Source organism: Furipterus horrens, unplaced genomic scaffold (assembly GCF_987537825.1).
Source record: "Furipterus horrens unplaced genomic scaffold, mFurHor1.1.pri manual_scaffold_4, whole genome shotgun sequence".
NCBI lineage: Eukaryota > Metazoa > Chordata > Mammalia > Chiroptera > Furipteridae > Furipterus > Furipterus horrens.
In genome coordinates this window covers 156,918,260-156,931,399 of record NW_028327174.1, presented here as the reverse complement: position 1 = coordinate 156,931,399, position 13,140 = coordinate 156,918,260, and the positions used below count along the sequence as shown (strand labels likewise).

Here is a 13,140-nt window from a genome sequence, read left to right as displayed (position 1 = left end):
TAGCTGTATAAATTTGTTTAAAAAAAATAACTAGGAAGGATACACCATAAATTGTAGTGTTAACTCTAGGGTTGAAGTATAAGAAGGATGATGTGTGGCTTTGCTCTTCTGTGTTTTCTTAATGTTTTTCAAAGAAAACATTAAACTGAAAGTAAGAGAAAGATAGTAAAAATGGGAGGAGGAATATTTTTAAAATGTGTTAAAATGGTTTATCTGTTTACAGCTTGGCTGTTACAAGTGAAACCAGGCTCCTATTTAGCTAGAACTACCTGATCTGGGTAACTCTGAGATCAGCCCAATGCAGAAGAGCCACGAGACCGGAGCAATAGCTGAGGCCACCCTGACTAAACCAGCACCCCCTCACTCCACCCTTCCATGGGCTCTGGGCCTGGAGTCACAGAAGGTTTCCATGAAGTGGCTCATGGCTATTTCATAGCTGCACTTCTAGTGACTGCCACGTCTAGCTCTCAGCTCCAAGGACAGGGTGTCATGTCCCCTGAAAGCTGCCAGCATGCCACCTGAGCTTTTCCAGCCTGCCAGACACCCTGAGTTCAGGGTCACTGCTCTTTCTTTTCCTTTAGCTGCTCCCAAGTCCCTGAGGGATTTGAGCACAGGCTGTCCCTTACTCAGTATTTGAGAATCAGTTTTACTTACCCTTTAGGATCCTCCTTGCCCCTCGCCTTGGTTCCTATTCTGGAGCCTTATGCAGCAGAACCATTTTAGGATTGGAGGGAGAGGAGAGAGATTCAGGGAACAGAAGTCAGATGTCAGTATCAACATTCAGAAATGCATTCGTTTCCTGGCAAATGGAGAGTGAGGTCGCCCTCTTGTGAAAAATTGCACTGTATTTAGTATCATTACATGGACATTTAAGCATGTTGCTTGTACATGAGAGAAATACTGTGCTGGACCCACCTGGAGTATTTGAATAGGGGCTTATCATGGTGAATGCAGAGCCCACTGGGGTGGGTAATTGTGTGTTTCTGTTGGATAGAGAAAGCTCTAAAATGAGTAACATGCTTTTCTTTCATGGGCTTTCTCTAGATCAACTTAGGTCAGCATTTTTTAGAGATAACCAGATGATATGATTAACTTCACTTGACACATTAGCAAATAAATTCCAGTTGACATACATATGACTCTATTTCACCATGTCAAGTGCTATCTAATGGCTAAATGGGAATCTCAATTCTTTCCCATTTTTGCCTTGGGTGGTGTCTCTCTTTTTCCTTAGTTTCCCCCATGCAAAGTGAGTGTTAAATGGGTAATGTATATTTGGGTAAGATGTTCTGTTCCTCTAAAATCAGATTGAGCTACTGCACAAAACTGTTCTAGGTATTTTTACAATGAGCTTATTTGCCACAAACATGTTCTTCTTCACAGAACTAAATGGCCATAAGGTAATGTTCTCATAAAAGATAAAATAATTAAAAACAAAAGGGTGCATTAAAAAAGGACATAATGAAATTCATTTTCATAACAAAATTAAGAAGACTATTGCAAAATACAAAATGTTTGAATTCACTAAAATGTGTGTAGATTCATGGCAATGCTGTGCAAATAACTGATTTTATTTTGTGGGCTGTATTTAAGCACTCACACATTTTTTGCTTGTTGATTTGTCCCCTCTTTTGAGCTGAGCCTCTTAACTGTTGTTCTTATTCTTGGCATATTGTCACATGTCTAAGACATTCCAAAGTTCTATGTGACATGTGGGTTCAGCTCTGCACCTTCAAATTACAAAAGGATTTGCAAATTGATATATCAGTTATCATATTCTAGTAGCATGGAATCTGACTTTACACTCTCTTATTTCACACTTTCAGTAAGTTTTATAACCATATTTTCTATCAAGTCAGTATGAGCAGTTATCATTCACTATTTTAAGACAGCCGTGTCTACTAAGGACCATTATGAGAGCTAAGATTTATGTAACATAAAAATGGGAGCACACTGCCAACCCAAACTGTTAGCCAGTTATTTTATCTTTGATGGCAAAATTGCCTTATGGCCGATTAGTTTTACAGTAAAAATGCTTGTGACAAAGACATTTACAGCAAAGAAGCTTGCTGTTGGTGCATAGCTGTTCCAAGGTGGACAGAAATGACTCTGTAACATTAATGTGTATGGTTAGTTATTCAAATATGCAGGTCCTCACGCAGGGTACCACACGACACTCATACATACAGTGCACACACATACACATACCACACCCCCAGGCCCTCTGATTCTAAGCAACCATTCTAATCTTAACCCTTTGAATGTGATTATTATTATTATCATTATTATTACTTTAGGTAATTCTGGGAATTCTACTTCCTCCTTCAATTCTCAGCTTGGAGTTCAAGAACAAAGATGACATGCCCTATATGACTCAGGCCCAGGAAATCCATCTTCAAGAGAAGGAGCCAGAAGAACCAGAAAAGCCTACCAAAGAAAAAGACGAAGAAGATATGGAACTGACAGTAAGAAAATACTACTCAGTTACTGTTGTATATGGGGAGAATCCCTCATCCCCTTGTCCCATCTGTAAGGCTTAAGATTCAATAACTCTTGAGGCCAGCCTCCCACCAGGCGCTTTCCTTTGGGTAGTGAGACCAGGGTATTATGGAAGTGCCCTCTCTGTGCACAAATAATATGACTTTAGGAACTGATTCTATGTGAAATTTTTCAGCCAGGGTCAGTGGTGTAGGACAACGTGAAGAAATTCAAAATCAAGGCACTGTAAATTTTCTAAACAGGCAGCTTTTTCTCAACAACCAGCTGATGTGGCAGCCTTAGCACATGAAGAAGGAAGAGGGCTTGGTGATTTGGGCACAGCCGGCTTCCCTGAGCTGGAACTGTTCTGCTGATCAGAAGCGAAGCCTTTATCAGTCTTTGGGATCAGGATCACAATACAGGACTAATTGAATTTTGAAGTTTGTATGGGAGGCTTTTATTAGCTCTTCCTGGTATAATTATAGAGCACGGGTGCTTTGTTCTGCAGGGGGAATGGGGCAGCTGGGCATGGGACAGCTTTCTGCAGCCCTCGCCTGAGCAGCGTGACTGCTGCTGGATTGTATCCAAGGTCTAAAAATATTACACACTGTTAAGGGGACAAACAAGGCTTCATATAAGGTTGGTGCAAAAATAATGTCTGATTTTGAGGTCTATTTTAAAAATGAAAAAGTCCATGATTATGAAAATATTTATTTGTTAACATAACCTCCTTTGCTTTCTAGAACCTTATTCCATCTGTCAACTAGCTTATACATGCCACACTTGTAAAATTCTTTAGGTTTTGAAGCAAAATATGAATCCAACTCACGTTCAACCTCTTCTCTTGATATCAACCTAAGACCATCAAAATGGTTCTGTAGTCCCCGAAACAAGTGATAATCAGAAGGAGCAAGGTCAGGAGAATATGGAGGATGAAGCAATATTTCCCAACCAATCTCTTTCAAGAAATTTTTGGTGAGTCGAGCTGTGTGAGGGTGAGCATTATCGTGATGGAAGATGACACCCTTTCTGTTGACTAAGGAGGGTCGCTTTTGGTTCAGATCTGCTTTCAAAGGATGAAGTTGTTCACAGTAAAGATTAGCAGTAATTGTTTGATTGTTGTCTAACAGTTCGTAATGGACAATTCCTTCCATATCCCACCATACACTCAACAAGATCTTCTTGGGATGAAGTCCTCCTCTTGGTTGTTGAATTCTGCTTCCTTATCGACTGACCCACAATCGGTGGCATTTAATGTTATGGTTAAGGATCCACTTAACGTTATGGTAAAGGATCCACTTCTCAGCACCTGTAACAAGCCTACCTAAAAATGGTGCCCGAAGGTGTTGCAAAAGCAATGATTCACAGCAAGCAACGTGCTGTTGCAGATTCCTTGGAGACAGTTTGTGTGCGACCCATTTTCCAACTACTGAAACCTTTCTGATCCTTTTCAGTTGGTGTAGCACGGTTGTATGGGCTACATTAAATTGTTCTGCAAGATCCCTACAGGTAATGGTGGGGTTTTCTGTGACAACAGCTTCCAACACTTCGGAATCAAGTTATTCTGGATGACCCTATTTTGGCTCATTTTTGAAACTGAAATCCCCACTGTGGAAATGGGAAAACCACCTCCTGCAACTTCTTTCAGTCACTGCATCATCCCCATAAGCGCTCTGAATAGACTTTGCTGCTGTACTTGCATTGGCACCTTTATGAAACTCACAGAGTAAAACATTTCTATTGTGGTCTTTAGATGGGACAATCATGGGTGCAAATATTGTGGATGATTATGAACAATACTTCAATAATATGAAAAAATAAGGTATAAATTAATCACTGTGACATCAAAAAAGTATAAGAAGAGGCACAAATTTAATAAATACTATCAAAAACTTTCTTTTAAAAATGTCGGACACTACTTTTGCACCAACCTGATAGCTTTGGAGACCTCACGCAACAACTCCATAGGACCTCCTTGATATTCCCCACCCTACCCAGTACTCTGACCAATGACTGTGATGACCAAGAGAAGCTGTAAGGGGCAAAATACAAAAATTGGTTTAGCTCAGGAGACAAAAGGCCTTTGCATTATTATCCTAGTGGAACAATTCTGTGAATTGTTTTTCCTCCAAATGAACAGTATCTCCTTCTAATAGGCCCTTTCTAAAGATCTGTTTTCGGGCACAATTTCAGCCCCATATAGAGCAGGGTACATACATGGGGCCACCCTTTTGATTGATTAAGGCTTCACAACTCTTGACTCACTAAGTTTAAAGCCAATATTTACTTTCAGTTTCAACTCATAAAAATTGGTGGAGTCTCTACTTCCCTCTATGATGGAGTGACTGTCTTCCCTAAAGACCTTACCATAACTTTGATCTCTGGATAGAAAATATTTTGATAATTAGCTGAAGCATCCTAGTAGTGCTGCAGACTCTTTGTTGACTACTTCAGCAGAGGGGTAAAGAGTGTGTGTTCTGGGTGCAGAATCCTGCCCCATCACCAAATCACTGTGGAACCACAGGCAGAGTTTCTTAACGTCTAACATCTAATATAAGAATAGCTTACAAGTACATGCAAACTGCATAAAAAGTGCACATGTAAACTATGTAGACCACTGTCTAGCATGTGGTAAGCCTTGATAAACATTTGCTCTTATTGTTGTAACAGTGCTAAATGCATCACACACACTTACTCATGTAAGCCTCACAACAGTCCCATATGTAGGTAATGTTATTTATCCCATTTTACAGATGAGGAAGCTGAGACTCAAAGATGTTCAATTGCCCAAGTTTATCCAGCTAATTAGTTGTAAAGCTGGCATTAGAACCCAGGCAGAGAGATTCCATTGGCCACGCTTTTAGCTGATAGGCTAAGGGATGTTAATTTTTTTCCCCCTAGTCTCAAGTGTAGGCACCTAGCTGGTTTGGTCCACCATGTAACAGAGAGAATCCAAAAGTAATGCATGGGGCCCCTATGTCAAGACATGGCCTTGACATTGGTATACTCCTAGGAAGGCTCAAGGAAGGATTTTAGGAAGGTAGCCAGAACCTGGAGACAGTATTCTTTCTGGTTTGGCATCAAGAAAGAAAACAAATAAGGCAGTTCTCTTCTCCAGTTTAATCCATAGCTTGGAGGGCTGATCCTTCAAGAAGCCACAATAAACATGCATCTCTGCACCAAGAGCAAAGTCTGCTTCCCAGAGAATAGACTCTGTAGTTGTTCATTGAGAACCCAATTAGAAGACACCAAAATAGCATTTCTGCCTGAGCTTCTTCCCCACGGGCTGAAACAGCAGGAAGAAGGAAAGGAAGGAAGGGACTTATGGGCTGGCAGAATCATGGCTGGACAGCAGTTATCCTTAAGCTGGAGTTTCCCTGGATCCTAATGACAAATATTGTCACTGCTCAAATCCTGATAGCTGGCTCACCCTAGACAGGATTGGAGAATGCAGGTTTTTATAGGATTAATATTTGAGAGTCTGTGTAAAACCATATTTCCTCTCTTGGAAAGGGACGTTTTCTCCTAGTCCTTCCGAAATTGCACATGAAATATCCTCCTTGGTTTGCTTCATTTTGGTAGCATTTAATAGCTCAGTTCAGACAACATCTGCATGCAGGCAGCAAAGATTTTTCAAATTTATATTGTGCAGTTTTGTCTGCACTTGACCCTGTTACATTCTGCTTTAAGGAATGTAAGCAAAGGAAATGCTTGACTTCTAGAGAAATAAATCAGCAAAATCAGCAACTTAAGCTGCTTAGGCTAAAATTAATAAAATATCAAAAATGCTTTACTTAAACCCATAAAAGACAAGCAGTTTAAAAATGCATTCACTTTGGAATATAGCTGGATAACAGAGGCAAAACTGGTTTTGTATTTTTGTTATTGTTAAACGTGCATCATCATATAAATGTCTTGCATTTTGCCTAAGAAAGTCCCAACATGTCCGCAAACCCAGGGCATTGTTATGATTCTGTTGAGAAAGCCACTGTCCCTAGAGGCTACCTGAAGATGCCACTTTCCCAAGCTGCCTTTACTGTCGTCTCATTGTGTCCGCAAATAGCATTGTATTATTGAGCATATAAATAAGTAAACAGAAGGAGGATAATTATATTTATGTTACATAAATTATAAATTATAGAGGGACAAATATGTAATCTCAAAGTTTCTTGGAGTCAATGATCAATAACATATTGTTTTCTAATTTGCTATATCCATCAGTAAGATTGATTCAACTTACTGATCAAAACCAACACCTAAATAGGCCATAGTATAGAATGTTACCTATTCATTAACTCAAAGTACTTTTCTAGCCAAAGCTTCCATAAAAAAATGGAACTTACCTTCTCTGGAAGTCCTATTGGTTACAGGTAAATTGTTTGTGATTATTACATAGGTGAGTGAAGTGCATATGTGAGGCAATGGCAAAAAGAGTTGAAACTAATATGTTGTATTTTGTGTAAGGTTGTTTGAAACCAGAATTATCTAGTGGTTGTCTATGTTCTCAACTTCAAAAAAACCTTAAATTATTTATATAATTAGAGCTCTCAACCCCAAAACTGTATTTCTAATTCTTTTTCTTGTCCCAAATCTTTATCAGTTTCTAAGCAATTAAAAGGTTTTACCCTGTTCTTCCATTTAATGAAAATTTTATTTCACAAACATTGTAGAACTAACCTAGATGATATTGAAAGAATTAAAGCCAATAAATTACACTTTAATAGATGCCTGATAACATACTTTTTTTCTAGTAGAGATACCAACTAGACCATTTCAGTCAACTGTATTTGAGTCTCAGGCCACTTTAAAGACTAGCTATTATTATACTCACTGAGCACTTATTCAGTGCCAGATGCTTGTTGATTGTAGACCAACTTTCTAGCAGGTGCTAGTATCACCCTCATTCTACAGACAACATAACTAAGTCTCTGAGAAGCTACAAGGTTTGTCCAAGGTGTCATGGACTCTTAGTGTCCAAGTTAGGACTCGATCCTCCTTCTGTGTGACCTAAAGCCTGAAACTTTTCACCATTAGGATCTTAGCCATCTTTAGGCATCCTGTCACTTGCCATCCACACAGAATGTCTCTATTTTTTTCCTCAAATTCTTCCTTTTCTGCAATGTTTTATCATTATTATTGTTGCTGCTGCTGCTATTGCCATGAATGAGAAGGAAATAATTCAGGTCTTAAGGAGATCTCCAGCAGCTTGAGATGAGGGCTCTCCAGGTCAGGCCTGACTTCTTCTAGTCTCATCTGGTTGACTCTGCCATGCAAAGGGAGGCAGTGTTCCCAGGAGCTGCCGTGAAACTAACACCAGCAGTAACTTGGGTTCTACAGTGTTTGAGATCAGGGAACAAAGGCATATATGCCAAAGGGTTGGGGAGATGTTTCTAACCAAACTGAGCACTAGGCACTTCAATAACTAACCTCTGGAGTTCTCATAACCTTTGAATAAATTAGGTATTAGTGATCCAATTTACCTTTGACTTAAGAGTCATTAGCATGAATGAAGACATAATTTTAACCCAGGTCTTCCTGTTTCACGGTATACATGGGGAGAGTTGGGTTGGGAGAAAAGACAAGTTCATGGCTTTCCCAGGAAACACTCTTTCTCCCTCTCAGAATCCTGGGTATCTTGCACCACTCACCTCTTCCAGAGGTCCTCAGGGTGGGAGAGACAAGAATAGTCAAGAAATACCCCTGTGGGCTTTCATCCCAGGCAAAGATACACAGATTCTATGTATAATGCAAATGCACAGTTAGAGAAGGCACAGTCTCTAAATCAACCTCTGGAAGTTTTGGACAAAGCATTAAGGTTCCGTGAGCATGTTTTCCTCCTCTGTAACTGGACACATTGAACCCCATGATCTCCAGAGCCCTGCTATGATGGTATTAATTCTCTTCACTGTAGGCAATGTTGGGACGAAACAATGGAGAATCTTCCAGGAAGAAGGATGAAGAAGAAGTTCAGAGCAGGCACCGGTTAATCCCCTTGGGCAGAAAAATCTATGAATTCTACAATGCGCCCATCGTGAAGTTCTGGTTCTACACTGTAAGTATCTTCCCTTTTCTTCTTCATATGGATGGCCACAAAGAGCCAGTGTCAATTTATCATACACCTGGGTGGTGTTTTCTGCAAGTCATAATATAAGGACCACACAGGCAGAAACAAAAGCTCTACAGTGACCTTGCTTTTTCCAGTAGCTTAGAAAGATTTGTGTGTTTTGTGAGGTAGCTTCCATAGCCTCGACATTTCACCTCCTCACAGAAAATAAAAGAAATAGTCAAAGGGAGAACTAACAGAAATAGAGGTGAGATGAGTAAGCAGGAAAATAGATGTCATTTTATAAAACATTTCCCTGTTCTGGATGGATGAGCTCTGGATCACTGCTACCTGTGTGAGATGTTGGTGCTGGGCTTGGGGGGATATTGGTGGGTATGAGCTGAGCAGCGTGGTAGCAGTAACACCACTAAAGATGGGTAGCATTAGTGTGTCATTTCTCCCAATCTGGTAGTGTCATCAAACAACCTTTCTTGCCCTGACATAGTTAACATGCAAACAAAGCAGCAAAAACTACTCAAAGCAAACACAATAATGGCAAATATTGTTCAGTGTGCACACCCTGCAAACATTTTCGGCTCGCAAGGTGAAAGATTGTCCCTGAAATAGCTTCCCAGTGTGGTAGAAATGGCTCTACTGTTGGGTTTCTACTTCTGCTTTTCAATGACATTTGAAGTTTAAGGGGAGCTGTGGTCCAGGCCATCTCTGCTTCTCTCCAGCCCCAGTGAAACTGCACCAGATGAAGGATGCAACATCTATCCCTTTGGCCTTTCTCACAACCAGCTACATACAGGTCACTGGAGTCAGCAACAGGATTAAAATCTGAGGCCACGGTGACTCAAATGACCAAATGAGGTGCTTTTTGTGTGGTCCTGTATGTAACACTGAATGCTGGCTTTCAACAAGGCTTTCTCAGCATTGTGGACATTTTGGGCAGAGTAATTACTTATTAAGGAGGGCTGTCCTGTGCATTGCAGCAACACATTTAGCAGCATCCCTGACCCCTGTCCACTAGATGCCAGTAGCCCTCTTCATGCTCCAATTATGACAATCAAAATATCTCCAGCCATTGCCAGATGTCCCCTTGTGGGGAAAAATTGCCACCAGTTGAAAACTGCTTTAAAGTATGGTCTTGAGGGAGGATGAGATATTATCAAAATATAAAGATTAGATGTTTTTAGTGAAGTAAAACTTAAATGTATTCATGTTAAAAAAAAATTCTCCCTCACTTGACCCAGTGATCCCACTTCTGCGAATATAGCCTAAGAATCCCAAAACACCAGTCAGGAAGAATATCTGCACCTCTATGTTCATAGCAGCATTATTTACTATAGCCAAGATCTGAAAATAGCCCAGGTGCTCATCAGTAGATGAGTGGATAAAAAAGATATGGTACATTTACACAATGGAATACTACACAGCTTTTAAAAAGAGGAAACTCTTACCCTTTGCAACAGCATGGATGGACATGGAGATTAAAATGCTAAGCGAAATAAGCCAGTCAGAGAAAGACAAATACCACAAATACCATATGGTCTCACTCATATGTGGAATCTAATGAATTAACAAAATAAAACCAGAGGCATGGATTCATGGAACAGACTGACAGATACCAGATGAGACAGGGGTGAGGGGGACTAGAAGAGATTAGCCAAAGAACAGATATGCATATAGGTATAGCCCATGGACACACACAACAATGTAGTAAAGGCTGGGGGTGGGGGGTGGGTGGAAGGGAGCAGAGGAGGGGAAATGGGAGACATCTGTAATAGTGTCAACAATAAAAAAAAATTCTCCCTCAAAAAAGAATAATGGAGGCATGCAAAATTATTTCTATTCATATGTTGCATATAGCTATATATGATTTTTAAGTATATTTTATTGATTATATTGTTACAGTAGTCCCAATATTTTTCCCTTTGCTCCCCTCTGCCCAATACCTCCCTTCCTTCTAGCAATCCCACCCCCTTAGTTCATGTCCATGGGTTGTGCATTTAAGTTCTTTGGCTTCTCCCTTTCCTATATTATTCTTAACTTCCCCCTGTCTAAGAAACAATTATGCTTCTTAATCCCTGCACCATTTCCCTATTTCTCCCCCTTTCCCCTTCCAGCTGATAACCCATATCTATGATTCTGTTCCTATTCTGGTTTGCTTCATTGGATTTTGTTTTTATTTTTTAGATTCAGTTGTTGATAGTTGTGAGTTTGTTGTCATTTTAATGTTCATAATCTTGACCTTCTTTTCCTTAAGTAAGTCCCTTTGACATTTTATATAATAATAGCTTGGTGATGATGAACTCCTTTCGCTTTACCTTGTCTGGGAAGCACTTCATCTGCGCTTTCATTCTAAATTATAGCTTTGCTGGATAGAGTAATCTTGGTTGTAGGTCCTTGCTTTTCATCACACTGAATACTTCTTGCCAGTCCATTCTTGCCTGCAAAGTTTCTTTTGAGAAATCAGCTAACAGTCTATGGGCACCCCTTTGTAGGTAACTCTGCTTTTCTCTTGCTGCTTTTAAGATTATCTCTTTACCTTTCACCTTTGGCATTTTAATGATGATGTGTCTTGGTGTGGTCTTGCTTGAGTCTAGCTTGTTTGGGACTCTCTGTACTTCCTGGACTTGTATGTCTATTTCCTGTGCCAAATTTTGGGAGTTTTCCTCCATTATTTTTTCACTAAAGCTTTCAATTTCTTGCTCTTCCTCTTCTCCTTCTGGCACCCCTATGATTTGGATGTTGGTATGTTTAAAGTTGTCCCTGAGGTTTCTAAGCCTCTCGTTTTTTTCAATTCTTGCTTCCTCATTCTTTACTGGTTGACTGTTTTTTTCTTCCTTATGTTCCAAATCATTGATTTGAACCTTGGTTTCTCTCCCTTCACCACTGGTTTTATGTGGATTTCCTTTATTTCATTTAACATAACCTTCACTTCTTCCCTTATGCATCTGCCATACTCAAGCATATCTGTCAAGCCTGTGAGCATCTTTATCACCAATGTTTTGAATTCCACATCTGTTAGGTTGGCTATCTATCTCCTCATCACTTAGTTCTCCCACTGGAACTTTTATCCATTCTCTCTTTTGGGCCATACTTCTCTGTCTCCTCATCTTGACACACTCTGTGTTTGTTTTCCTCTGTGTCTTAGATAGAGCTATCACATCTGTATATATGATTTTTACCATGCAGAAAACAATTTAGTAGTGACAAACATGGACTTTGGAGTCAGGCAGCCTGAGAAGAAATCCTGTCTGTGTCTCTTAGTAAAGTAACATAACTTCAAGCAAGTTACTTTAGTACTTTGTCCCCAATTTTCTTAAGATAGGGATAAGAGTACCTACTTTATAAGATTTAGTAAAGATTAAATGTGTTAAAATGTGTAAAGCACTAAGAACAATGCCTGAAAGCACAATATAAATGTAACTGATTATTCCTAGGTTAGCTCCATTGAAGAGCAATAGTTAGTGTATTAATCATCCATCTACTCAACAATAATAAAAGATCATTTATTGAACACCTATTATGAGGCACTGTTCTAGATATTTATATACACTTCAATCTACCAGTTTAATCAACACAATACTTGTACTGCATTTTACACTCTGGCCTGTCCTTCCTCTTATACTAGGGCTTCCCCAAGTGTCTCCCCTAGAATAGGGTTTGGCAAACTAGGACCCATGGGCCCTATCCAGCCACTGCCTGTTGTTATGGCCTGGGAGCTAAAAAATGGACTTACATTTTTAAAGAGTTGAAATAAAATCAAAGGAAGATTACTTTGTGACACATAAAAATTATATGAAATTTACACTATATGAAAGTTTTATTAGAACACAGCCAGTCACTCACTAACTTATACCCTGGCTACTTTTATGCTACACTGTTGAGTGAATTTATTGCATAGGAGCCCATCAGGCCAACAAAGCCTTGAAAATAAACTATCTGGCCCTTTACAAAAAACATTTGCAGGTGCCTGATTGAGAGCATAAAACAACCCAGTAGAAAAAGCACCTATCACCTTTATGAAGATTACTAACTTCTTTTATCCTTCCAAGGCATTTCTCTTTATTTTCTTGATCTACTTCCAATCACAAATGCCCTGGCCGATGGTCCTCAGCCCTGGATACATGCTGACAAAATTCTGACCTCAATGGTCTGGGCCACAGCCGGGGCATCAGGATATTTCAAAGCTTGCAGGCAGTTGTAATGAGCAACCAGAGCTGACACCCACTACTCCAGACAGAGGGCTGAGATTTTAGCCTGTGTCTCCCAAACTTCCATAATGATAAGGGGTTTTGTTAGAAATGCAAATTCCTGGCCCCATCACAGATCCACTAAATCAGGTATCTAGGGAAAGGAGCCTGAGACGCTGTCTGTTTAACAAGCTTCCCAGGTGAGTCCTGTGGCCCACGAAGCTTAGGACACACCGCTGTTCTTGAATTGTAGGCGGCAGGTGGTGAAGCTGCCTCTCTGAGAAGTAGGGTGTGTGTCTCGGTTCCCTTCCACCTGGCTAACTGGATTGACCTAAGGAAACCCATCAGACTGGATGCTCCAGTCATGTTTCGATGACGTTGACAAGGTTTTCAGAAATCCATGTTTGTGTATTGGCA

The 13,140-nt window shown here is 40.0% G+C and overlaps 1 protein-coding gene across 1 annotated transcript in view; it reads left to right on the top strand.

Annotated features, from left to right (window-relative positions):
* TRPM3 (transient receptor potential cation channel subfamily M member 3) overlaps positions 1-13,140 on the top strand; it is a gene marked incomplete at its 5' end in the record, with an annotated part of 281,767 nt that overhangs the window by 190,995 nt on the left and 77,632 nt on the right. Inside the window, 2 exons of the mRNA XM_090275220.1 lie at positions 2,298-2,465; positions 8,390-8,530. Of these exons, the coding sequence (XP_090131346.1) occupies positions 2,298-2,465; positions 8,390-8,530 (309 nt within the window). The remainder of the gene's footprint in view (positions 1-2,297; positions 2,466-8,389; positions 8,531-13,140) is intronic.